Source organism: Falco punctatus (genome assembly GCF_963210335.1).
Source record: "Falco punctatus genome assembly, chromosome: Z".
NCBI lineage: Eukaryota > Metazoa > Chordata > Aves > Falconiformes > Falconidae > Falco > Falco punctatus.
This window is the reverse complement of record NC_137586.1, coordinates 38,676,325-38,704,317: the sequence shown is the minus strand read 5'-3', so window position 1 is coordinate 38,704,317 and position 27,993 is coordinate 38,676,325. Positions and strand designations below refer to the sequence as shown.

Here is a 27,993-nt window from a genome sequence, read left to right as displayed (position 1 = left end):
AACATATTAACAACAAATTGCTATTTCCTACAATAAAATTAATTCTATCCCTCCTGGATTACAAGCAGTATAAAAGATGGTTTGCTTGCCTAAGCCTTGCCTAAACATCTGCTTGATCAGAGACAGTATCTCAGGAACCTGAGCTCACAGTAGGAACTCTTTAGCCATCCATGAATGTCCTTCTTCCCTGGTTTCTTTGGAATACCATGTCCCAAGGAAATAGTTACTTGACTTGCCAGAGAAGAGGGCCTGCTAGAATTCACCTTGTGGAGTTTACCCTGCTAAGCTTCTACCCTAAGTAGGGGGCTAGGGGAATAGGGGATGCAATGCACCTTTCAGTGGGAAGTGTGATGGCTCTGCGGGACACAGTTTGAGTTTTGGCTGTTTAACCACATGGTGGTAGGAAGGTAACTCGTAAGAGACTCCTGGTTTCTGCTAAGAGTGATAAATGGCAACCGTAGGTGGAAACAGGGCAAAATCCAGAATACGCCTTTACATTGTCACCGCATTCACCATACAAGTGTGCTTAGTGCTTACTTACAACGTGCAGTCATTTTTAAGTGCTTATTTTTCTTCAGCATTTATAACATTTTCTGCTGCCCACATGTTTGAAATGGGATGCTTTTCTTAGAATGAGCATCTGGACAATAATCTTGTTTCCCTATCTCCTAATCAATTTTGGCGTTGAATGTGTCCAGTTAAAGTACTAACAGTTAGCAATCCTTGTGCTCAGAGTAGCTCTACTACACAAGCTCTCAGCTTTGCTACCCAAGTACTTGATGAGTGACATGTTGCAGAGAACTGCTGCTATTGTTGCCCTGAGCACGAAGGCAGGATACCTGCCAGGAGCACTGATCCTTACCAAGTATGTTGCTGCTTCCAAGTGGCGGGAGAGTTGCAGAGAGACGTGCATCCCACATAAGAAAACAATGAAAGAGAATGAGTATAGGTTTTCTATTTCTTGCAACACGTCTGGCTACAATAAAGGCACAGTCTTCCCCTACGCTTCATACTGTGTGCTCTTACAGTATTGTCAAAGGAAACACACACAGTATTCAAAGGATTTCAGGGAACCAAACAGCTGTGTTAGCAAAAATAAAAAAAAATTTAAAAAAAGATATGGAAGATAGTGAAATATGTTCTCCTTCTCTGAAGTAAATGACCATTAATTTTATAAAAGGATCTGAAGCATATCCATACTCAAACATTTTCAGATAGTACCTGCCTCTCCCAGCACCCAGCCACTGGCTACTTAAACTCAGTCTGTGGGCCTTGCCTGTGCATAATCTGGTGCTGAAACAAGTAGCGTGAAGAGGAGAAGTTAAGCAATCATTTGCAAGCCCATCTCTGCCAGTGGAATTGGTATTTTTGTGTATTTTGAAGCCATAATCTGAAGGATGTGAAAACTTCATCACCTCAACTGCTTTGAAAAATGCATCAAAACATACCATGTAATTCTGCCTCAGCAAAGTGAAAAGTTGTGAATGTGTGAAATGTGTAAGCATGAATGATCTAGAGAATTATTTAGGACCCCTAATGACTGTTACTAGCAATAATGATGATGGAACTAACCAGTAAAAAGCAAAAAAGGAGAATATGAGGAAAAACTTGCTAATCATGAGATATCTTAAATTGTTGGTGAGTTTTGTGGGGTATGGTAGAAACTACATAACATGAAGCAATTAAAACTTGCCAAATCAAAGCATTCAGAAACATGCAGTACAAAAGAAAGCAGTCTTTTATTGTTAGGGGGTGAGCAGTTTATCTGCTGTCTAGCTCCAGTATTTAAGATCTCCATTTGAGAAAGACAGACCTGAAATAGAATTATGTACTCAAAATTTCTCTTGTTTTCTTTTTCAGCACAAATTGAAGTGATACCATGCAAAATCTGTGGTGATAAGTCCTCTGGAATACACTATGGAGTCATCACATGTGAAGGCTGCAAGGTATGAGATTTTAATACAGCACAGTCATCAGCATCTGCATTAGCCTCAGGCATCTCTGTACAATAATATACTCTTACACGCTTTCAAGCAAGTGGTGCCAAAGGCTGTAAAGCCAGCTGCTGATAGAGATACATTTCATGCCTAATTTTACTAGTTGCTTTCCTTTTCATCAAATAGTCTTTACAGTTACCTCCTTGTTTAAAACATGAATCAGTCACATCCAAAACAGTGTAAGTGCTGATACAGAGGCCGGCAACTGTAAGTCACACCTGTTCTACCTTAAATCAGCTTGAGAGAAGGATTTCTTATCTTGTTTCCTACACAACTGTGTAGCATTAAAAGTTGGCGCGGTATCTCAGTTCAACCTCTTAAAAGCTTACAGGTGACAGTTTGGTCCTATTTTATCCCCTTTATATTCTCTGCAGACCAAATTGTAATCTTCAAAAGAAAAAATAAAAGTCTTACATTGTGAGTAGTCTAAAAGGATCCTTTGTCTTCTTCCTTATAGGCTCCAGCACAGGGCAATTGCTGGGAACTGGAAGTTAAGGAAAAAGAAGGAAATAACCCTTCTATGCTGCTTAGTCATATTAACATATTATTCCAGGCTTTAATTCAAATAACACAAATCAGACCCCAAGCCAAGAGAAGAAAGGCTTCAGTTTTCAACTTCAAAAATACTCTGTGATTTTATTATCTAAGGAAGTACATCATTACTTGTGAAAAACCAGAGTTTCATACTACATGTTGGTACTTAAGCTTTGACTGTAAATGCGAAATTGCAAAGATGGAGAGGTAGCCTCTCTGATTTCTTCTATGTGGAAGCACACAAACTGGTACATTTGAAAGTGGGTGCATGTTTGTAGAGTGAAATGGCCAGTCTGTATTTACTTAATGTTTTACAAAATTTTACAACATCTGAAAATTTGGGTGCACCCATTCCTAGAAGAAAGCTTTTAATGCCAACACCTTGAGAAGCAATAGATTGTCAAAGATCAGATTTCTTTCAGAAACTTTAACAATTGTAAACGGAAAAACCCACAATGTGTCACTGTATTACTGTGACACTGGACTAGAAACAAGCTTCTTTTTATGATGATCACATGAAACAAGATTAGACTAATTGATCTGATACTTCAAAATGGACACAAAAGCTACAAAAGGAAAATGCTTTAAGCAAAAAAAACAGCATCTTGTCTTAGTACTCAGTGCCCACAGAGCAGTTAGGGGTAAAGTCTCCTGTAGATGTGATTAGGGTTAATGCTGGCTTTTGTGTGGGCCTCAAGAGGAGATGATACCCCTCAGCTCTGTGTATAGACTGCTTATTGAGATAAAGAGCTTCTCTTCCACTTACGACAGTTTTAACCCTATTGCTTTTGTGCCAGTATTGCAGTATGAGATCAATTAGTCTAATCTTGTTTTGTGAGCCTGTTACAAAAAAAGATGTGTTTTCACATCAGGTCCAATGGGAGGCACCTCAGTGTGTCAAATCTCTCTTTTAAGTTAAGTGTCTCCAGAAGGGAGACTCTGCTCTTCGTTGCCCAGCAAGTAGATAACTGTTTCCTCAGCCCACATACTAATAACTGGTAATTTCTGGCTCCTTTTGTCTGAAAGTGTGAGAAACCTGAATTAATTAAAAGGAAGACTGTATGTGGAAGAAAGAGGCGAGAACCACTCTATAAGCATGCACACATATTGAGCCAGGCACCAGGCAGCCACAGCATCTCAGGACACAGCATCCAAGGATTGTACCACCATTAGTGGTGCTACAGTCTTCAAGGGACAGGAAATCCTTTAACTTTGTGCCCCTACTTTAGCCATGCACTGCAAATGCATATTATAACTGCCTAAGGGGCATCATAAATATTACTGCTGTTTCCTGTGCATGTCTGCATACACTGAGTAACCTGCTAGAGCCACTGAAGAAAATGATGTCTCTAACACTGTCGTCACTGAAAGGCTGAAACCTGAAGACAAGGTTCCATCCCATCTGTCTCTGTGGCTCCTTCTTTTGCTGAGAAGCCTTTTATCATCTCTCTAGCCCACCCCCAGAGCAAAGTACTTGCTACCACTCTGTCATTATTTAGACAGTAGTTCACGTGACCGTTTCCCTTCTCAGACTTTCAGTGATGGATAAAGTGACTTGTTCAAGATGCAGAAAGACTTATTGTCAGTGCTGGAAATACTGGGAAACCTGTCTTAAAGTTCGTAGCATGGCAGTAATGAACTGCATCCTCTTAGTCCCAAATGGAATTATTCTCAGTAAATATAGCCAATATTATATAAAGATCCTCTAAAAATTAAATGAAAGGTTTGTCTGTACTTTGTAAGACAACATTTAGAGACTACAAAAGTCTGCTTGGAAAGATAAATTACCTACTATAGGTTAATTTTATTATGTAATCCTTGATTTTTTCATAAGAGGAGTAAAGAAGGAACAAACAAATTCTTCTGAGATGAGATCAGCCTTAACAGGAAAAAACAGCACTAGAGGATAAGGCACAGTCAATGCTAGATGGTTATGTGGGTTTTTTTAATGTTATTTAGTTAATTTGTTCTCTCAAATCCATATCCACAAGGGAGCTGCTAAAATCTAAACCTTTAAACAGAAAATCTTTTCCCATGTCAGAAACAAAATTGGCTGTAAAGTTCAGCAAATAGAATAGAAGTATCTGCAATTAGCATTCATTTATCCTTAAATTAAACTCACCTCCACAGTTTCAGGAAAATATTGCTCAACCAGAATCAGATAAGTCCCCACCAGATTTTTCTGAGAGTTCCGCTTAAAGGACATCCATGTTCTCAAAGGTGCAAATCACTAAACTTAGGTTAGTTTTTAGGTATACCATAATGTATTTAAAAAAATTATAATAAAACCACATCTAGCACAGGCTAGATGAAGTGAGTCTCTTTATGCTTGACCTCAGGAACTAGCACTGCCGGGTGTCCTTGGTGGGACACCACACCTGTCACCTGTTCTTTCTGACACCCCACACCATCCTCATCAGGTTCACCAGGACTTGAATGAGAATTCAAGCACTACCTGTAGCAAGCGAATTTAGCCCTGTGACGCTGTCACCTTATTGCTTCCTCACTCTTGTTCCCTCAAAACAAGTCTGTCATGATTTCCGTTGCTTGGTATTACTGTCTGTCAGCCTGTGAAGAGATAACACTGGCTTTGCCTGAAAAATGAAGTCACTTCTTGCTTTCTGGCTCCATTTAGAGCTGTTTGCAAACCAGCCCAGAAAGATACAACCACTTTGGCATCACTTATGGTGACTAGGGTAGCTTCAGTAATGATGCTTTGTGCCCTTTTCCTCCTCACAGCTTCCTGCGGTGGCTAGGCTATCCTTCAGCTTTCCCTCCACACAACCCTGCAGATGCCTGCATTTAAAGATGCCAAAGTGGTCAAGAAACTGCTTTTTTGTTCCTCTTTGTCTGAACTTGCTGTTCCTTCTGTCCTTTATTTTACAGGAAAGACAAGAATATCATTAAATGCCTTCTCTTTCTCTTTCTCTCTTTAATCCTCACCCCCTAGTTTCATTCCTCTTGTCACCTCTGCCATTTCATGTCACTTCTACCATAAGAGTATCTTGGTGTCGTTCACAGCAGCTGGGAGCTCGTAAGGCCTTAGGTATGGGTTAATATGCTCCTTTAGCTCTCTGATCTTTAGCCAAACAACCCACAACTGGCCAGAAAAGAAACCTTCTAAGAGATAGAATATCTAGAAATTTTTACATAGATAAAATGGATAATGTTATATTCCACTGAAATGGAAAATGTCATTACTTTCTCATGGCAGTGTCTGAAGGTGTTGCTTTCCCCTTTGTGTGTTGGCTTTACTTGATACAGTCATCAAATCCTAGTGCTTTTGTGGTGCCTGAATTTGAATTACTTTTCGCTCCTGAAGTGTATGATCCCTCCAGATCAGATCAACATTTGCCCGGTTAAATTGAACAGCAGACTTCAGCTTCTAATGCTATGCATAGCCAGTGCTGGTTATTACCAGTCTCTTTCATTAAAGGAAGAAAATAGAGCAAGTACTTCTAAGTCATCTGTTTACAAATGCTGACAAGCTTTTCGTCTATTAGGAGCAAGCGTTAGATGATACATGTTAATTATTTCACAACAAGAATGCATTCTGTAACATTATTGTTTGCTTTTTAATGAAGTAGAATTACATTCTTTACAGAATAAAGCACAATTCTCATCATAAGTAAATGTTCATTAATTTCACTATACAAGGCCAACACATCTGCAAGGCCATAGCATAAGCAGCATTGCACTAAAAAAGAGTTTATCAGAGTCAGTTGCGTGGTTCTCTGTGTGTGTGTGTGTGCGCGCGCGCGCATGCGTGCATGTATATGCACATGGTAATACTCTGTCTCTCTTGCTTTCTTGCCTCTAGGGATTCTTTCGGAGGAGTCAGCAGAACAATGCCTCCTACTCCTGCCCAAGGCAGAGAAACTGTTTAATTGACAGAACCAACAGAAATCGTTGCCAACACTGCCGACTGCAGAAATGTCTTGCCCTGGGAATGTCCCGAGATGGTAAGGAGTCAGGTTCTTGCTTCACTCCTAAACCCTTTGAAACAATTCTTCACTGCTGACTTAAACTCCCTGTAGATTTCTGGAAAAGAGAGGAGAAGCTCCTTGCTTTGTAATGCATGCACTGTGAGAGACAGATCTTTGTCATCCAGTTAACAAAGGAGGCTGTTTTCATGAGAAGGGTGGGCAAATCACATAACGGAGAAAAGTATTAGTTTGGAGCAGAAAGAGTCAGAACTGAAATGTGTGGTTCTGATCAAAAGCACAAAAAGGTCACCTCTGGAGAGATGAATTTTTATTCTAGTTTAGATAACCTCTAAATTATATTTATCTTAATATTAAATATTGATGTGGTAACGCATCCCTTTCCTTGAGATCTCTAAAGGTCTATGACAGTAAATAGGCAGTTAAGAAGAAATTTACACCTTGATAGCATTAGGGCTTTCTGTTTGTTTTACTCCGAGCACTTGACCACATATTTTGCATTGCCAAAAATCCTGTTTCTTTTACTTGTACATTGCCCCTGTCCCTGTCTGGGTCTATAGAAGAAACGTTTCATAGTTTAGCACTGAAAAGGGACAATAGGCCAGAGGAAAGCTCCACAGTGTATCCAACAGCAGGATCCTTTGGTCCTGGCAGAGCTCTGGTACACTTTACAAGCTGTGCTGTGACAAGCTGTGTTCTGTCCAGAGCAGACCTGCCCCAGCCACCACTGCTCATGCTGGGGGTTTCCATCTCATAGGCATATTTCTAATGGTCAGGAAGTATGAGAAGAACTATTTTTCAAGGCAGGTTATATTAATTTCGATTGCCTGCTGGAAGTTTTCTGTATTAGAAAGTTTACACAAGATGTATCGCTTGAAATCAACAGTCATTAACGGAGAGTTATTCAAAGAGTTATTTCTTTAGATGGTCCACACATTATAAACTCGTTTTAAATTTAGATTGTGATAGGTCTTTTCCTACCTCGGTGTGTCTCCTGTCTTAGTGCAACAGCCTGCTCACCAGTCCCACCCTCTGGGAGGAGTCTTGCAGTCTAGCCTTTAATCCATGAATTCTCTTTGGTTCTAGCATGCAGCTTACTTGATGCTTTAGCTCCCAATTCTTCCCAGAGGAGATTAAAGTAGAAACATTTCAGTAATTTAATAGTAACTGCTTTCCTCCCAAAAGTAATATATTCCGATGATTTGAGGTATTACAGGGGCATTTTAGTGTGACTGACAGCACTGTCTTCCCAATCTGTAATTCAGGGACCACTACATACAGACAAAGGGAGTGATTCTTCTGACAGCATCACTTTCTTCTCTCATTGTTTATGTAAGGGTGTTTATACTTAATGATATTAAGAGCTCTTGCAGGTTTTAAATAGGCTGTATGGATCTTTTTACCAGAGAAATTGAATGTGATTTTCACCTCTCAGCCATGTAACAGATCCATTTTTATCATGCAGAGGCAGGATGCTAATTGACAGCAGCTGGAGAATCCAATTAATGAATATATAATGAGAATAAACAGTGGGTGTTTGTTTTTATTACTGAGGCCCTAAATTTGAAGAAAATACACAGTTGCATTTTTTGAAACACAGTCGTTGTCTATTGTCCATAAGGGTATGCAATGCACTGTGGACTGATTCCAGGTCCAGGTTGTGTTTGTGTGAGGTAGTTTGCAGCCTATGTGAAGGGCTGAAAGTAAACTGAGGTTGGCAACAAGAAAAAACCCTTAGTGTAAAAAAGTGTTAATAAATTGAAAAGGCTGCCAGCTCGTTGGTGTTCTGACACTGCCTTTTTGTATTGCACTCTTCCTTTGCTGTTCTTTCTCCTGACTGAAGATCTTCACATTCATCCACATATGTAAGCTCAAACTCTTCTTGAGGGCTATAGCTGAAATATGGGGTAGCAAAAATGAGAGCCAAGCCCATCCTGTTATAATAAATGGAACGACTCTGAACTGATCCCAATTGCAGATGGACTGGAAATACACAGTATTGGAAAATGCATCTCATAATATGTAGAAATCAGTATTTCCAGACCAATGTCCTCTTATCTGTGCTCTGATAAATTCTGCTGAATGTATCCCTCATTTGTTTTAGAGTGCCATAAACAGCTACCTCTGCTCTGAGATCCCAAGATCCAGCCCAGTGGAAAGTCAGAATTTATAGAGAGATGAGGGGGCAGGAGTGTGTGGAGATAATCAGCTATGACCCACTGTATATACAGGCTGTGGATTTACTACTCCTATTGCCACAGCAATCAGCCTGTCGTTTTTTAAAATTTCAATCTCAATGTAATGAACTCTGTTCCTAGGGAGAGTGGTTTGCACTCTGATGTTTTCCTCCCTTTCTCATCAGAAGGAATGCACGGATTTGTGCGTGGAGATTATGTAAATTGATTGTGTAAATCCCTGAGACTTTCCTCTGTGGAAAAGATGACATTCAGTTGTGCTGTTTACCTTCAAATCTGTTATTTTCTTCTTGGTTCAAACTCTAACCTGTAAGATTTTTTATTTTTTTTTTAAGTGTGAAGATAACACCCTGTTGAAAGGATGTGATAATAAGGCTTTAGGGCTTGTGTTCACCCAGAGTACTAATCCTGTTAGTGCACTGTTTAAAGGTTTGTGGAAAGTTGGTAAATCATATGGGATATGAATCTACAGACTGTACATTTAATATGGCTCTGGGTTGTTGTTCAGTGAACACAGAGATATAAAAGGATGCATGGTCTTTTTAACATTCACAGTGGGAAGTGAGTTGCTTAACTGAGGTCCTCCTGTCAAATTGGAGCCATTGTCATCACTTTGTAAATCCAAGCACACAATACTTTTTCCTTTATGAGATGCATATGATGTAAAGCTTTGCATCCTCTCTCATTTCTACAGAAAAAGACAAGTTTCCACAGCAAAAGTAACACTGAAAGTAAATATCAAAAGAGAGGTGTGGTTGAGGGGAATCAAGAAGAAGTGAAAGATGACAGTGGTTCACATTATGCTTTGCTTTTCAGCTGTGAAGTTTGGAAGAATGTCCAAAAAGCAGAGGGATAGCTTGTATGCTGAAGTGCAGAAGCACCAGCAGCGACTGCAGGAACAACGGCAGCAGCAGAGCGGTGAGGCAGAAGCCCTCGCCAGGGTTTACAGCAACAGCATCAGCAATGGCTTGAGCAACCTGAATAATGAAACTGGCAGCACCTACTCAAATGGGCACATCATCGACCTGCCAAAGTCTGAGGGTTATTATAACGTGGATTCTGCCCAACCTTCCCCAGACCAGTCTGGGTTAGACATGACTGGAATCAAACAGATAAAGCAGGAACCTATCTATGACCTCACCTCTGTACCAAACTTGTTTACCTATAGCTCTTTCAACAATGGGCAGTTAGCTCCGGGGATATCCATGAGTGAAATAGGTAAGGAAAATTCTTACTCCTCTAGTGTAATGTGTATATATATATAAGCTAGATTTCAATACTGTCTTTATTAAAATATTATATAGGCATTCCATGTACAGGTGCACAATAATCACATGCTCACACGTGTGTATATGTGCATACACCTACAGGGAGTAAGGGAAAGAAAATCATTTTGGCAGTAATTGACACAATATCGATGAAGTTTTTACCAAAATCTGCAAATTACGCGGTTTCTTAAACTCGGCAGTTCATGTTCTGTTTATGAAATAGGAGCATCAAAACAGATGATGAATCAATCAGAACCAATGATAATTAGTAGTGGGGAGCTTGTTTCAAATGAGGTCATTACTAGCAGGGTTAAATGATCTCTTCAGCCAGCCATCTGTTTTCTTGTCAACACGCAGAACTCCCATGGCAGCTAATTCTAGGGTATTTATTGTCAAAAAGCACCAACTCGCTACTTCTGGTGTGTTGATGTACATGCAGAGAGAGTTCACTGAATTCATGAGGTGCACAAACTCTGAATGTAGTTGCATGGATAGTTCTGTTCCTCTGCCTGAATGCCTTGGATAACCCATCCCTTGATTTCTTCTTGCAAAAGTAGCAAAGAGACCCGTCTGTGAGATGAGATGGTTTGAAAGACAATGGCTAATGGTGGTTCTTCTCTAAGGAAGATTTCTGTTCATCTAATGCCTCTAGTCATACCTCTCCAGTGCAACTAGAAGTATTGCTTCTGTTATAAAAGAATAGCATGAAAGAAGATCGGCATAGTAATTAGGTACCTCCCACCTTAACAAGTGAAATATGCTGAGTCAGTTGTGGTTGAGAATATAATCAAACAGTAACACTTCATTAATGGAATTTCATTAAAAAGAAAGGAGGAGGAAAAAAAAAAGATTATATTCAGGAGCACCCAGACAAATTAATTAGTGTCACATCATAAAACACATCTATTGTTCTGGCCTGGCCTTGCTGCCTCATGGATGTATATATATGTGTGTGTACTCAGACCTGCCGAGAGCCCTGGAGATGTGGCATGCACTCAACATACATTGCAGGAAGTGCGTACCTAGTCATTACTGTCAGTAAAAAAAATGAGGGTGTGGCTAGAACCTGTAGCATGTTTTCTACCCATGGATGCTCACGTGCAAGAAGCAGTGTAACAAATTGTGTGCTTTAGCTGCAAACTGCACAGGAGAAAGTTACGCTTTTCTGCCACTTTGTTTAGTGGGACATGTTTGGTTATCACATTTGGCGTAGGCTGCTGCCCAGTAAAGTCCTACACCCACAGCATAGCAGTATGGAGGAGTAGTGAGGAACAACTGCTCCATCTTCCCTCTTGGCCTTTGTGGCCATATGAATATTACTCACACTTGGCTTGTGCAAACCTCAGTCCCACAACAGTAGTTCACAATACTCCAAACCAGGTGAGGCAATTCAGTCAGTCATAGGAGCTGCTTCCCTGCAGCATGCTGTATGAAAGGGAAGTGTTCCAGAGACACTCAGAGGAGGTACCAGAATGAAATACAACAATTCTGATAGTCCATGAATTAGGGTTTGTGCTCAGTTACAGAAGTGAGTGCAAAGAGAGAATATGGCCACAGGACTATAATGTTAGTGGCTAAGGAATCCCACTGAAGTCAATGGGATCTTTTGATTCGTGGAGCTTTAGACAACCTTTGAACTTCTGTCTCTTGCAGGATCACTTAGAAATAATGCATCTTTCTTAAATGTTCACACAGTTTTTTGCTCTCCTAACCCTAAACAAGCCAGCGGAAACCCACCCCACTTTTCCTAGTCTTTCATCCTTTGTGTCATCTGGTCAGTGTTCCCCTTCTGGAGCACACAAAGCTGGGAAAACCCCAGAGCACAGGGAGCAGCACATAGCAAACGGACTGTCTCTGAGCTGACAGTAAAATTCAGGTACTGGGATTTACCTCTCTTCCTTTTGAAATTGGAACTGGTGCTTTTAAATTGCTAGGATTTTACCCAAGTGCTGCTGTATGTTATTTGTGGCACCTACAGCAGCGAGGTAAGGGTATTAGTGAGAGATAACGTAACAAATGAGCTGACACAACTGGAAAAATTGTAGAGATGCGCCATAAAATTCTGTGGTTAGTGCACAGGTGAATATTTTCAGTGTTAAATGACAAGAAGAAAATGCCTCTTAATGCTGCAGTGGGTTGCTGGACCATCTGTAAAGCTGCAGTCGTGCAGTCAAAGCTCTGGGATGCACTGATTTCATATTACAGTGTGCTTAAATTTCATTGCAGCATTGTATCTTACTCCAGCAAGATTTAGGAATAAGCTCAACTCACGTTAAATAGAAGTTACTGCTGTAACTGTTAGATGAAATCATAGAGAATACATAGGACATGGAAAACGTATACTGCATTGATCCTCATGCCTAATTGAAATTTCTTTATACTACCTTGTCTAGTGATACACTGAACAATTGCTATATGTATCCCAGATCATGTTAGTTTTTTCCTCACTGAAGACTTTCTATGAGATTCAAATTTCCAGACTCAGTTTCAGACTTCTGGTCTTTATATTCTTCAAATATATGTATTTTTTTAAGCACAACCTCAGTTGCCACTTACGTGATCTCCAGTGTAACCCTCTTAATTTTTTCCTCATAAATGAATGTATGAGTTTCCTTCCATCCTTGAGCACCTAAAAGTTGCTGTAAGCTCTCCAAGGGACAGAATTCTCCACAGGCAGTCCAGAATCAAGGTAGCCTCCACAGCTTCTGCATTACATGCTGACCAATATCCAGTTCGCTTATTCCTTCAGTGTACTGCTTTGCTTGTTTCTCACTCATCTCCTGTATAGGGCAGCTGCTGTTAAGATGTCTCTGACCACACATTTCCAAGTTTGAATCTTATTTTCTCTTTCTCATTTTTCTAACTTTTTTGATTCTATTACATTATGTCTCAGTCCTCATTGATGCTTTGTGACTATTTTCAGTTTAGAATTCTCTTCGTTTAACTAGCATGCTGTGAACCCTCTTTCAGATTATTAATGAAAATGTTAAATGCTTGTAAAACAAGTTCTAACAATGTCCCTGCTGCACCTGACTAAACAACTTGCTACAATTGCATAAATTACTTTATTTACTTTTTGCTTGCTATCCAACAGTAAGGTTCCCTTAAAAATCCAAATAACAAGTCTTCATTTACCTGTCCATTTGATTCAGTTATAAAAATAAAATTTTCCAAGATACTCTATGACATAATTTACACATCATTTACATTCTTTTCTCCACAAGTTAATTTTCTAATTCCAGCAAAAAGAATCGTAATAGTCGGGCCCACTTTGATCTTCAACAGTTCTGTGCTTTAATTTGAATGTGAAAGTGCTCTTTTTCCTGAACATACATACCTTCATCTACAGTAGACTTTGTAGTGGAAATGGAAATTGTTCAACTTAACCATTTTGGAATTCAAAATTTTTACATAGTAAATGTTTCAACACATAGTATTACAGTGGCACAGCAAGCAAAATAATAGATTATCCTGCATTGCATGCTTATTAGAATCTCTAAATGCTGTACCAGGAAATAGGTGTAGGAGAAACAGCTGCTGACAAATTATATAGGGTTCTTTCACACGTATTTAGTACTAGTATGTTTCTCCAATTGAGCTGAATAGTCCAGGGTACAACTGCACATTATCTGAACATTGTAAGAAGCAGGGTAAGTAATGTCTCCTGTGGAAGAGAGGGCTAAGTACAAGAAAGCTGTTTCAGAAACAGACACAAATTTATCATGCAACTGCCAGAGCTTGCAATGGTGAAAAGCTGGATAAAATCAGGTAGTTGCCCATCAGGCAGAACTGTGCCTTAGGCTCAGCCCTGGTCAGTATTCCAGATCCTGTTACAAAAAGAAACTCAAAACATAAAGAAATCAGTCCAAAGATTGTTAAAAAGCATAGAGGAGCGGAGCCTCAGCTTGGCGGTAGCTGCATTTGCAAGCCAGGTCCTTTTCCTTTTAATGGAGGTGGTTTTCTCCTTAACTCAAGGCACCTTATCGGAGACGTGATCAGGATTTGTAGCTGGGTGGGCAGAGGACAAAGTAGGTCAGATGTGGTGACCAGATGATTTGGGCAGGCTCTTTCTCTACCTATCCTGTTGTCCATGGGTTGCATGACCCAGGCATGTCCCATCAGCCAGCGATGCTGCCACCACGGGACATACCCACGGCTTGAGGGTGCACGCTGCCAGGGACCCTGCAGCCTGGTCCTGTTTCTCCCTGACCACTGTGCTGTCTGCACATCTGGGAAGGCAGAAATTCCTCATGCTACAGTGGGAGCTCAAACCATGAGGTGAAGTCTGCTCATTGTGTCAAAAGCGAGAATTTGATCATTTGTAGAATGGCTTTCCCCTCACAGAGGGAGTTGCTGAGGTCATGGGAAATCCTGAAGGGAGAAGGGAGCTCCATTTCTTCACCCTGGTAGCCCCACAGAGGGACATAAATGCTTGCGCCCCAGTGTGATTTTAAATTAGCAGGTGTTAAAAGCTTATTTTTAGACTCGGTCAAATTAAAGACCTTCTTGTTTAAATATATGTGCATAATATTATCTCTCAGTGAGCTGAGCATTGCATTTTCCTCACAAAATATGTGGCTTATATCTTGGTCTGTAAAAGTTAATGGAAAGGCTTCCCTGCCTTGACTGCATTTGAGATTACCAGCCTATGATTTCTTAAAGATGTGAAACAAATTATTAGCAAACACTGTTGTGGAGAAAACAGATTGGTTAAGGGTTCACTTCAGGTCAAATTGAAGAGTGCCCTATAGCTGCATGAATTTAGGTGGTCAATAAGGCACCACTGGAGCATACAGGAGTTCACATAACTCAGCCTCTATAATTACAGAAAAAAGTGTTGTTTATGTGTATTTACATGGCATTTCTTCAACCTCAGCACTGCTTGAAGGTACTCAGTGGCTTGGAAAGCTTACGTTTCTACCAAAATTAAAATCAAATAGTAAGGTTGGTAGAATCAGTCTTGATCTTCCCTTTCCCCAGCCCCTCTGACCCTGCTCTGCTGTGTGTATCTTACGGTGGGCAGCCACATGGTGAGAACTGGAGGAGGCATTACCTGCCATACTCAACAAATCCACCATAATGCAAAGCTTTTTTGACTGTGACCCATTGATTGGAAAATGGCAGTAAAGCAAAACCTTCAAAACGTTCTAAAGACTGGCTCAGGATGGGTATATAAAAGAAAAAAAACCTTGGTAACCACAAATAACACACTGTGCATATTTAAGCCTTAGTTTAGCAGGCTTTGTACATTCATCTCAGGACCTACAGTGAACAACTTTATACACTGTAAAGTTAATGAATTTCCACTGCTGTAATATCATACAAGCAAGAGCTTAGCATTTAGTTCTTTCACTATCCCACCCTGAGAGATCTTCACCCGGAAACATTCTAAGCTTCTCTGCTGAGGATGTATTTGAAAGCCAATCCCACATTTTACTCCTTTCAGTAGAAGTCTATCCAATAACTTTAGAAGAATTTAGTTTATTCTTCCACCTGTACTGTTCATAGATGTCCACAGCACTATATATTGCATATGCAACATATATACCGGAATTAGACTGATGTCTTTAAAAAGGGTGCTGTGCCTTGTTGCAGGTTGCAAAAGCACTTCTCCAAAGTGATAAGCATTTTTTATTAGTAGTAGTAGTAGTATTCAACTCCCTTCTCTGTATCTCCAGGATTTGTTCCCTGTGCCAAATCGAGTGTTAATGGACAGCTTACTGAATGTGTATTGATCAATTAGATGTTATTTGAAGGGACACTGCAGAGACCATCAGACTCAAAATGCAATAAACTCTCTAAAACCTGTACCTAAGGTGACATTAACGTCTGTGTTGATGTTCCCTTTACAAGACCCACCACACAGTGAAGCAGAAATGACGTTTTTGTGACTGTAGTCCTGTGTAATGTTCCCTCACGTCCTTTTCTAAGCCTTAGTTTAATATCCCTCCTATCAGGGTGAGAGTCAAATTTTGCAGGGCAGATGCCGATGGCCTCACAGCTGTATTTCAGCAGAGCAATGTTGCCATCTAGCGAGCAATGAGAATGTGCATCATGTGCACTTCCCAGCAGATACCCTTAGGGCACTATATCTTACCGTCATTACCTATTTAAAGGTGACAATCAGAATAAATTAATATTTCAGTTCTGTACTCATTTCAGTTCATGTGACAAAACCTAGAACTTCTGCGCTTTTTATATTTACTAATTATTTTTTTCCTCTTTACATACACTTAAGGAGAGAACAGAGAATGGCAAGATTTAAAACTAATTTGACAGCATTGCTCGGTCAGGAAATGCTTCAACTTCATAAAAAATGAGCAGAAAAGTGGAGGAATAAATTAGAGCATTATGATGCTGAAGCATTCTAGCTGAAATGACACTGAAGTAAAGGGTGTTTTTTTATAATTGTAGTTTCTGATTTTTCAAAGCAAATATTTAGAAATAAATTCATCCAATAAAATCAACAAATAATTTGGCAGACATGCTGGGAAAAATGTAATAATTTTGAAAATTTGTAACATTTTCTAGTTGTATATTTTCCCACTTTTAAATTGGTAAACTCTATTTGTGAATTTAGACCAAAACCAGCCTAATTACAGATTTTTGTAAAGGCTTTAATGAGTTACGCTGTCCAGCCAGTAGTTTAAATGATTCAAATATTCATAAATAACTGATTATGTTGTTATCTTTTACTAAAGTGCATATTTTAGCACGTACTGATTTAATAAGACTTAGGCAGGTCAGGGTTTGTGTTACAACTCTTGACATAGATTTAGAAAATAGAGACTGTTTTCTAGAAGGTACTATATTTAAGCACCATTTCTTTCACTCAGTGATTTTCAAGTCATTGAGCATCTACTGCCTCACAGTGACTTTGTGGACTTTGGATCAGTTGCATGTTGGCTGTGGCAGTCCTGCTTGACTACACTTAACGCAAATCAGAGCAGTTCATTAAGCACGACACAATGTGGTTTTGTACTAACTCTAGTTCAAATTTATACAGTAAAGCAATTAATCTTAAAACTATTTTAAAATACAGTAGATAGCCTAAAAGTACATATCAGACTGTTTTTTCCTGCAAATTGTAAAGGTTTTTGGTTATTTCTGAAAGCAGTTTGACTTCTCTTTCAGTTTTGTCAATTCATATGTCAAATGCAGGCCCACTAGTAGTATCACAATATTATTATGGAAGATGACCATTGGCAGCATTCCTAGCTGGGGTCTGGTCACACTGCAAGACTGTGCACTATAGATGCTGCAGAAAATGCCATTTTTAATATTGCCTTTTATGTTTATTGTGGGGATAAATGTTGCAAGTGGGGATACAATCAAGAGTTCTCTTGACAAAGAGGTGAAGTTTAATTACTTCTGACATATAATGCATGTTTTCAAGAAACTAAAATTGTCTACTGTCCATGTTTTTCTGCGGCACTCAAGACAATGAACTCCCATCTTAACTGTGGTTATAACTATTTGAACAATATAAGTAGCTCTCAATTAAGCTATGAAATTAATAAAATCAGTGGAATTTTTTAACTGAGATTGAGGATGGGGAACGTTTTGTGATCTGTTTTTCTGGCTTACTTTTCAGATTTTTTCACGAATTAAAAACATGCATTAAATATTATTTTAAAACAACCTTATCTATGTCTTACATTTCTAATGCATGATAATTTAGTTCTTTAAAAGAGCTACATTTCTAATCCATTAAAGCAACTATATAAAATTCCTCATTTTCTCAAAAGATACAAATATTTATTGCATAACCAAACTTGAAAAAATACAATCATTCTATTACATTAATCCAAAAAGCAGTTAGAAAGCAACTATTTGTAGCAGTCAAAACATGTGAAATGCCATATCATGCATCACATATATTGCCATATACCATAACAGGCATCTCAAGAACAACACTGTGCTGTGAATATTGTCAGATTAGAAACCACACAAAAAGATCGATTTAAAACTAATGGTATAATGGGTACTGAGGGGTGCTGTTGCTGCCAGTTGCCAGCATAGCCACCTGGATGATTCCCTATCATACGCTTCAGAGCAGCAGTGTCAATAGCAGAAGACATGGTAACTGGCTTTCTGCAAGAAACACTCAAAAAAGAGGCCAGAGCAGGTGCCAGAGCACGGAGGGCCCAGGACATCTGAAGGATGCTGTCTTGCAGGGCTGTGTCTCGCACACAGCCCGCAAGGAGGCAAACAGTGCTGCAGATGAGAATCGAGAGGGCAAGGCAGTGATGCTTTAGGAATCACTGTAGTATACAGAAGTGGCATACTATCTGCAAAAATGGGTGTGGTTTGAATTAGTATTTGCTGCGTTGCTTACTTCCTCATCTAAGCAACCTCTTCATCTCAGTGTCAAATGCTCCCTATCTTTAATGTTGGTGTATGTTGTTTCTGGGCAGTCAGCACCGACAGCATGCATACTTCCCTTGTGCTTTCTGAGAGATTAATCTGGGGTCCGTACTGCGTTTCTTTCCATCCTGGACAACTCTGTTTGATTGTTCTTTAATCATTAGGCACAGGCAAGCCAAAAGAAGGGGGGATTTTGTAAAAAAATTTTGTAAAAAATTGCAATTTTTTCTTTCTCAGTACACAGGCAACATCCTAAGTTTTACTTCCTGAGGCCATAGTTCACTTTTTCACACTGCATGCCTTCTGTCTGACAGATTTCATCACTCACTTCATGCTTTTCACTACTTGCCACCTTATTCTTGAGAATAATGTAATTCTGCTTGCTATGCAGTTTGTGATGTTGGTCCCAGCTCTATAGGTAATGATGTCTTTGTTCAGTCCATTCATTTTTTATACTTTATTTCACAGAACAGCAACAATTCTTTTATACAAGTGTGAAAAGATATGAGAAAAAGTTGGAGTGAAACACATGGTAGAGGAACATGGATGTGTTTAGTGGAAAAATACAATGCAACAAGACACAGGACTCAGACAAATGCTGAAACTGATTATCAGAAGACAATTTCTATAGTGCAGTAGTCTTGCAGGGATGAAAGTCACGTGTAAACTGGAATAGTTAAAGCAAGATATTAAGGCATGGAACACTGCCTCGTGTTCCTTTTTGGCTGCATGGACATTTTTTCTCTTGATCAGTGAAATCTCTGGCATTGCTTATGATAACCAAATTGTTTCACTTTCTGACACTATAGGCTGACATCACTTTGATCCAAATGAGTTGCAACACTACAGGGAAACAGAATCATCATAGAATGTTTTGTTATTACTTTTTAAAGCATTTCTATACGTCAATTGCGTAAAACCTTTATTAAAAGCTAAATGCAAGCCTATGACAGTGAAAGAACTGTTAAAATATGTATCTAATCTCTTCCAGTCTTTTGCAGGCTACAACAGGGCAAACCCTTCCAACCCAAGTTTAAAACCCTAAACATTCCAATTGTTCCGTGCGTATTTCTAGGTTTCATATTGAACAAATGCTCTTTGTGTAAGCTATGCTGGAAGAAGTTAGGAAACAGCTCATCTCAATAAATTTGTGATAATTATATGGTGCCTGTAGAGTCCATGTCCCATAAGCTCTAGCTGTTGCCTTGGTTAGTGCTTTTGCTGCCAGCTAAATGATTTCTAATTAGTACAAAATATACGTTTTTTACTAAATTGGCTGAGACCCAGGAAAAGTATTATTAAGGGGAGACCTTTAAGCGTTTATAAGGATCCTCTAGGATTTAACAGAATTCTGGGTCTGTCCTCTAGGTTTCTTCAGATTAGGACTTCATTCAATTGTATTGTCATTTCTTGTAATTTATTAGCATTTTTTTGAAAGGCAAATGAAACACTGATTTATTTCAAAGGGAGAGAGAGGAAATACAGAATTCATACACATAACGTTGACTCAATGTCCAATCTGTGCCTGACAGTATAAGCATTCAATAACTTGAACACAAGGGAGGGTTATTCCTGAACTAAATTCAAGTGCTTCTAGTCTCATGTGAGTGTTTTCATGTTTCATATCATCTTCCTAGGCTGCATATTGTGTAATGTCACAAATTTATTAAACAAATGGGGGTTATGAAACTTGCTAGTCTATCTATTAACAGTTTTTTAAAGGGAAATCTTTTGTGTATTATGACATCAAGAATGCCAGGGACAGATGAAAAATTGGATGTGTTTTTTTGCAACTTTTTTAGGAAAAAGTGTTCCTGTTTTTCTGTGAAAAAGTTCATTTTCAGCCAGTTCATTTTAAAAAAATGGGACCTACTATTCATGTTTGACAGCAACCACAACTTCTGCTTAATGCCCTACGTCACTCCCTCTACTGCTGTCTAATCTGTGTAATGAAACCAGTTTCAAAACTTTTCATTTTGTAGTCATAATAACCTTGAATTAGAGTACAGATCTGATACTAGCTTGGCATTATTTTGGGTCCTAGAACAGGGATTTTATTTAGAATGTCTAGCTGGAGTTTTGATAGTTGCATGAGCTGATATGCATGCTTACAGCAGCCAGCCAAAGCTGTGGTGTTACTGCAACATTAAATCAAAGTGGATCCCTGCGAGAGCTCAACTTAGGATATAAACTGAGATGAGCTCTTAGCTACTCAACTGGATCCTAAGGGTAAGTGGCAAATTAAAAATTCATTATTCATTTTAATTGAGGATGATTATCAGTGTTTTAGAAGACACGCTTCAAAGTTCTTCAGTTCCCAGTGCAAAAGAAGGGAATGCTGAGAAAAACTAAGTCTCTCCTGAGAAAAGAGAGACAAATGAAAGAACTAAAGAGCCTGTAGGAAACAGACATGCCAAGTACTGTGGATAATTTCCACTTAGCAGGCCAAATTCACAGCTGGTGAATGTTGCGTACAGTCCACGGAGTTATTACACCCATGCTCACCAGCATTGTACTTGACCCCAAGGTTGGAGTTTTTCCTCAGTGTTGTACTTTGAGAACTCCAAATATCACATGGAAATGTCTGAAAAAAGCAAGACTGACTCATCAGCTGATGATAGACTCCTGCAGGTTTGTGCTATGCTGATTTATACTATCTAGGTTGCAATGTTCATTTTTCTGTATGCACTTAGGATTTACACAGCTCCTAACCCACTGGTGCAATATATGTTTGAGATATCATAACCTTTGGAGAGTGCCTTTTATGAGGTGTCTACTGAAATCTAAAATAAGAAATTACAGTACGGGGTAAAAAAAAAGAAAGAAAAAAAGAAGAGCTCAGCAGAGTAGCCTAAACTGGAAACAGAATAGGACATTTGCTGCTCTGGAAGTTGTGAACTGTAGTCCCAAGTTTATGCAAGAGATGTATAGCTTGTACACTGTTTCTCTTCCCATACAACATATGCTTTTGGCCTGTTTTGCTGATGGAATAGGGCTTTTACAGTCTTGCTCTCTGTCCAGTCCTTCTGTCAGGGCCATCCAATACTTCTTTAGCTACTGGCCAGCTTCGATGAAGGAAATCAGCAGTCTCAGATGCTTGGGTCCCCGCAAGCTTTGGAAAAGAGGCCACTCAGCAGGCGAAGGAGACAGACAACCTTAGGGAAGGGCAGAAGGCATAACCCAAGCCCATGTTCATCCCAAAAGGTGATGGTTGCTGGCTAGTCAGCCCAAGCAGATGGGCCTCTCATACATTCATGGTGCATCTTTTGGGGGACAGAAAGGAAATTACAAGTGATGTTTGACACAGCTGTAGGAACCCAGGACGGGTTTGTTGCACTAACTGTGGTGTAGGTTACTTCACTGTTCACTGGGCCATCCTCACAGAATCCAGTCTTTTTGCTCTCTGTGTCATTTCAGGTAGGCCTGGCCAAATTTAAAAGCCATTTCTTTTGCTAAAACAGCATTGATGTCTCGTGGTCCTCCTCATCCTTGTTGTCTATATGCTATATTCCACATCTCACCCTTCAGATGCTGCTTTTTCCTGATAGCTTCATTTAATCCTTTTAGCACCAGCGAGATCCCTCATTATGCTTCAGGACAGTTCCCATCAATATTTGCACGTGGTTTCTTTCAGGTATTGGCCTCAACAGTCTAATTTGTAACCACCAAGCTACAAGCCCAGCAGCACGTCCCGTAGATGTTTATTTACTCTGCGGCCATGCTCCCTTACATGTTGCACAGCCTATACATGTACACCTTTCTGTTACATTTTTGTTTCTCCATATAGTCATAGCCACTGAGGCCATCTTGTCTGACAAGTTGCATGTCACAGACCATAAAATTACATGCACACACACACAGAGTATTTTTTTTTCCAAGAAGCCCACAATTCTTTCTCTGAATGAGAACAAATCTTTTTGACAGGTAATCTTGCAGGTTCCTGATGTACAGGTTTCAGTTTCTGCTGGGCATCTCCTACTATGCATTTTACATTTTTTACACTGCTGCATTGCAAAATCCCCAGTAATTCATCTCCCCACCTGGCAGGCACCTTTCACAGCCCCACCAGCAGTACCAAAGATGCTGTGGCAGGGAGAGCAGGGCTCCCACCTGCTGCAGGGCACATAGGCCAGCCCAGCCGCTTGGGTTCCCGCTCTCCAGCTGTGCCAACCAACAATAGCTAGGTTTCCTTATCACCCCTAAGAATGGACAAGACTTTACAGCTAGAATAGTGGGCCATTGTAGAAAGCTAGTCAGATACCTGCAGGACAGAAATTAAATAGAAGTGGTTATACCGGGATATATCTTCATAGAGTGTTTCTGTTTTTTAAAGACCGCATATTGGTTACAACTATTGACTGTTTTCTTAAGTATGTTGTTTCTGGTCTATCTCTCTGGAAGAAAATCCTGTTTTCTGGACTTTCTGGTTTTGCTTTTGGTTGGTTGGTTGTTGTGTTTTTTTGTAATGAAACATAGCATTTGTACAAAAGGGTTCTGCTTTCCATGAAAAATTTCAAGGTACCAATACTTAGAAATCTTAAAATTTAGAACCACATTATCTAATATAAATACTTCCATGTCACAGTGCATGCTGCAGTTCAGACTCTGGGAACATGTTATTCTCTGTGGACCATGTTTCCCAGACAGAACCAATCTGTCAGGATATGCTGTGGCTTTCAGATTCCCTGTGGTATCACGTAGTATCAAGTGATCATCATGCAGTAAGACATATAGCCCTAATATGATAAATCCAGTATCTAAACAAAAGGGGAGGAGTGACCCACCTAGTCTACATTTGTGTTTGGATACTGTCGCAGATAAGCTTTACAAATCCTGCAGTTCACAGCTGTAGTTATTATAATTCTGGTGGTGTACTATCATGAAGACTCAGTAATTCTTTCAATTGGAATTAGTAGTTTTCACTCAACAGTTGCAGCAGTTGCTGCTTGTAAAATAAAATGTTGCAGACTATGATTTTCACACCTGACTGGCTACATCATCTCTTTTGTTTTCCTTTCCATAAAGCAAACCTTGCAAACCTACTGTAACTTATGTAAAATGGAGGCTGACAACATTTCAAATAGAAATGGAGTTCACATTGAGATCACAAAAATGAAGTTGTTTTTTATAGTCCTGTTACTCCATCCAAATTGGATTCCTAATTGTGTCCATGCAGCTTCCAGTGTAAGGGATCCTTGAAATCTCTGGCTCAACATTTTTTAAAACAAAATGAGCAAAAGTCAAGACTCGTGTGGACTCCTCTAGCCTGGAGAACAGGAAGGACATAGCTGCTGAGCACCATCCCAGCAGGGTACCTCCATAGCGCTGAGGCCACAGACATCGAGGCAAGAGCCCTTCTCCCACTGCAGTGAAGCTGCTTGTTTCCCTCCCTCATTGTCCCTTCCTTTCTAGTTCTGCTAAAAGAACTCCACTACCAGCAGTGCCTCAGAGCTGCCAGGTTTCACAGAAATGTATCATATTTTGGGTACAGCACAGTACCATGAGCCATGTGGCAGAACAGGTTTACGTTCGATGTCAGTACATTATTCCCAGTGGTTTAGGAGTTGCATTCTGCATGGAATTTTCTGAGTTGTGTACTGATCCCAGCTTCATTAGCGAAAAGATGCAAAAATCTGAAAATGGCAGAAAAAAAGGACTATGGACTTTGAAACCCCTTGAGAGTGATGTTCTTTGCTCTGCCTGCATTGGGTCTTCTGTTGCTGGACCATCTGAGAAGCCAAGAAAAGCTTGAATTTCTTTTACTTTTTGCATCACGTCAGCTCTGCACATCCAGTGTATGCTATGTTTGCATAAAGCTCTTTCCAGGGACTCCGGCACTGAGTGTACGCAAGCAGCCTCCTCTGCTCCTTATGCTGAATGAGCAGTCCCCTCCTCCCCTGAGACCCATGTACCCTTTCAATCACACACTCAGCCTTGCCTAGCCTGCAGCGCAGGAGTTTCAAGTCTGTCTTGCACCTAATTCTTCTTTGGATGTCAGCATTCGGAACTGGTGCTTGCTGTGATTGCCCTAGGCCTTCGCATGTCTAAATGGGGTTTAATGTCAGCTCAACATAAGCACAAGTACATAAGGAAAAGATGTATGGGGTAAAACACAGGGTGCCATCCCTACAAAACACTGAAGAGCTTGTCAGCTCTTCAGTCCTAAGGTAAGTACATGGTAGGAGAAGGAGTGGAGTTGAGGATCGCTGCAGTAATATAGAACTGCTAACCAAGTATATTTTGAAGTCAGTGAAATGAAAAGTTCTTCTATTCAGATTGTTGGCACCAGGTCACCTTATGTGATTCACATATCTGTCTGTGAAGTAATATTAAATATTTTGAGGTATTTATTGTATGTATTTCTTTATGTAAAAGGTGTGAATAGTTGCAGCTTTTTTCACATACGAGGCTAGGAGAGCCAGGCTAGGAAGCACAAGAGAGAAAAAGACCAGCCAATGCATGCAGAGAACAAAATCCTTCACTATTCAGACTGTAGACATGCAAAACAAGTTGAAAACATACTTCTTTTACTGGTGCATTAGATACAAGGCCTAAATGTTCCTCTGACCACACCTCAGTTCTGTCTGGTTAAACCCATCCAGAAACATAAGTGACAAAACCTATAGCTTAAGCTTAATTTCTGCAATCAGGTTTACCATGGCTAAGGATGTTTCCAGATAGATGATATTGTTAAAACTGTAATTTAAATAGAAGAATATGGGAGTAAATATCTGAAATTTGTTCTAAAAACCTGGAGGTTACTTCTTTTTTTCTTGGTTTCTTGATTAAAGAAATGCAAATAAACCTTTGTTGATCCTTTTAAAAACAGTTTAAATTCATCATCCCTTTATGCCAATATGCCCATCTATCTGTAAGGTTTTTACTATAAAATGCAACAGCTTACCATTATGGGTTAAGACTTGTATCCAGCCTTCCATAAAAGAACAATGGGTACATCCCTGTACTCACTAATACACACTTTTAGTTATCTTTATGCCTGAGTCAGTTCTTCCATCAGGAAACCTAAAGATAGTGTTGACCTTTAAAGAGATACCTGTAAAGATTGAATTGAGCAGGTTTTATTGTTCCTACAAAAACCTGCAACTCTTTTGTGTTTTCTTCAGTTCCTTTTCACTGAATCTCGGCTTATTAACTGTGACAGTAGCACAAGCATCTCTCCTCTAAATAACACTCCTACAGCAGTGATTGCAGGGAGCATATACATGTTTACATTCATTTTTTAGCTTTCCTTCTTGGTGGTGTTTTTAAATTCAGTCAACATCAGGCCAAAGAAACAGTTTTATTTTGGGACTCCAAGCATCAGATCCACCCACTATATGAAAACTGTTGAGGATGTGAATGAGTAAATGATTACATTCGTAGTTCTTTCTACTTCCCACACTCAGGTTTGGCTAATGCATTGTCAGTGTCCTTTCCTTTTTTGACAAACGTGTTTTTTGCAAATGCCAATTCTGCCGCAAGGGCTTCAGTTCAGTTCTGCGACTTCGACTTTGTTCCATTGCTTAAAAGGTATTCAGTTTAAGCAATGTCTTCAGACTGAAGCACTGAGCTTCATTAGACATACAGGTCTCAAACCTGCAAAATAAGAAATCATCACATTTCTATAGCATGTTTTATCAAGACATTTCAATTTCCAGTGCTAATGAATTCATGCTGGTATTTTTTATGAAATCTTTTTAATCTACTTGAGTTGTATAAAGGGCAAATATCTACTTTAAAATACTTCCCTGAGAAGTTTACTCTTGCTTTCAATGGGATCTCAGGCCAGCACTGAATGCTTCCTTTTCCCCTTGCATCCAGCATTCTACACAGTGGTTACACGGTGATTTTTAAGACTATGATCTCAGAATAACTTAAAGGTAAATATGAGATCTATTTCTTCCATCTCTCCTTCTAAAACCCAGGATACTAGTTCTAGTTATCACCCTTTGTTACCACCAGCCTACATGTTTGTATTCATCAAGCTAAATCAGAAATTGATCCAGCTGAAAACTAACTTCAGAAAAAGAGATGAGACCTGTTTCTGAGTCAGCCCAAGGTGATTCAAATGCCCATGTCAGGGTTGAGCAGTCAGAGCATGGCACAGGCTTGGGGCAGACGGAAGTGATGAAGTAACCAGAGTCTCCGAATGACATTTAGGTAAACACAGGGGGAGGGGAGGATGGAAATCACCTCCAGAATGAAAGAGTCTGAATATCTTCACAAGATTCATTATTTTAATGTGCAGATCCACTATTTATCGAGCATCTTTTGGCTTTGGGTTGAATACTGAAACATTTTGCAACAGTCCTCTTCAGAAATCAAAAAAATAAGAAAGGTAGTATTGGAAAGAAAAGATTTTACCTTTTTTTTTTTAAATCTGCATCTTCCAACAACTTTAATGTTTTCAACATTTTGCTATTGCAAATCACTGCTCACTGTTTCATGCAAGCTGTTTTTTATTCTCTTCTTCACAGATCGAATTGCACAGAATATCATTAAATCTCATTTGGAGACATGTCAATATACAATGGAGGAACTACACCAGCTAGCGTGGCAAACCCATACTTACGAAGAAATCAAGGTTTACCAGAGCAAGGTACAATCCTGTAATATGCTTTTTCTTCTGCTCTCTATGATTTGAATTGTTAAAAGTACAATGTATTTGGCAAGGGTATGCTGATGAGTTTCATATAGGTCAAAACAGGCTTTTAAATATATTTGAGAAACTGATTGCTGAAAGCAAGGGAGTGACACTTCACAAAAAGAAGCAGCAGCTTTCCAGCATGTTGGGATGTTTGCTAGTGTTAAAGCTTGGGCGTGGTTATGGAGCCCAGCTTCCCATGCTTTGCTTGTTATTGCAGGTCTAAACTTCATGCAAAAATTCAGTTGACTTTAATGTGATCAGGATTGGATCCTCTGTTGTAAGGATTTTAAGAAAATAAGACAACCTAACTGTGTTTCCTTATAATTTTAAAAATGCATCCCCTTTTTATGTGAATAACAAAAATCTGTCACTTACAGAGGATAGTAATGTCAAACTGAAAGTACTCCTTAAATTGAAGTTGTTCAAAACTAGGTGACAAAATTATCTCATTACACTACATTTTTGTTCGACCACTGTGATCCTCAGGTGAATTTCAGGCTGTTTCTCACTGGCACCTCTTCAGGTGCAGTCCAGTCAACCAAAATCTTTGTGCCTTTTGCACTAGCATCACTAGCAATGATTTGTCAGTCAGATTTCAATTGGCACATTAGCTGATCCAGGAAGAGACTCCAGCTTGTTCTTTGAAAGCTGAGCGGCTATGCAATACTAGCAATAGCAAAAACACACCACAGCTTGCAGAGCTGTGGCGTGCAAACAAAAAGCATCTGTTTACATTTGCACATTTGTGAGTCCAAGGAAAATTATTGTCAAGGAGACAAAAATTTGATGCAATCGGTGTTTGGATTGCAATGGTACTTTAATTCTATTCTATTTTGCATTTCAAACTAGCAAAAATATTCTGTTGGATAACTTCATAGCACTGTGCCACTTCTTCCTTAAGAGTACTATGGGATGTTTGCATTGTTTGTACCACTGTTTGTCTGTCTTGCACAAAAACCTACATTAGATTCACATTCTAATATTGGACAATGCATTCTCCCTCTTTGGAGAGGCAATGCCAGAGTTCAGATCACTGCAGCA

The 27,993-nt window shown here is 39.5% G+C and overlaps 1 protein-coding gene across 2 annotated transcripts in view; it reads left to right on the top strand.

Annotated features, from left to right (window-relative positions):
• Nucleotides 1–27,993, top strand: part of RORB (RAR related orphan receptor B) — a 155,516-nt gene that overhangs the window by 109,440 nt on the left and 18,083 nt on the right. For both annotated transcript variants that reach the window (XM_080373340.1, XM_080373339.1), the window contains exons 2-5: nucleotides 1,861–1,946; nucleotides 6,352–6,493; nucleotides 9,487–9,888; nucleotides 26,783–26,904. In XM_080373340.1, the coding sequence (XP_080229466.1) occupies nucleotides 1,861–1,946; nucleotides 6,352–6,493; nucleotides 9,487–9,888; nucleotides 26,783–26,904 (752 nt within the window). The remainder of the gene's footprint in view (nucleotides 1–1,860; nucleotides 1,947–6,351; nucleotides 6,494–9,486; nucleotides 9,889–26,782; nucleotides 26,905–27,993) is intronic.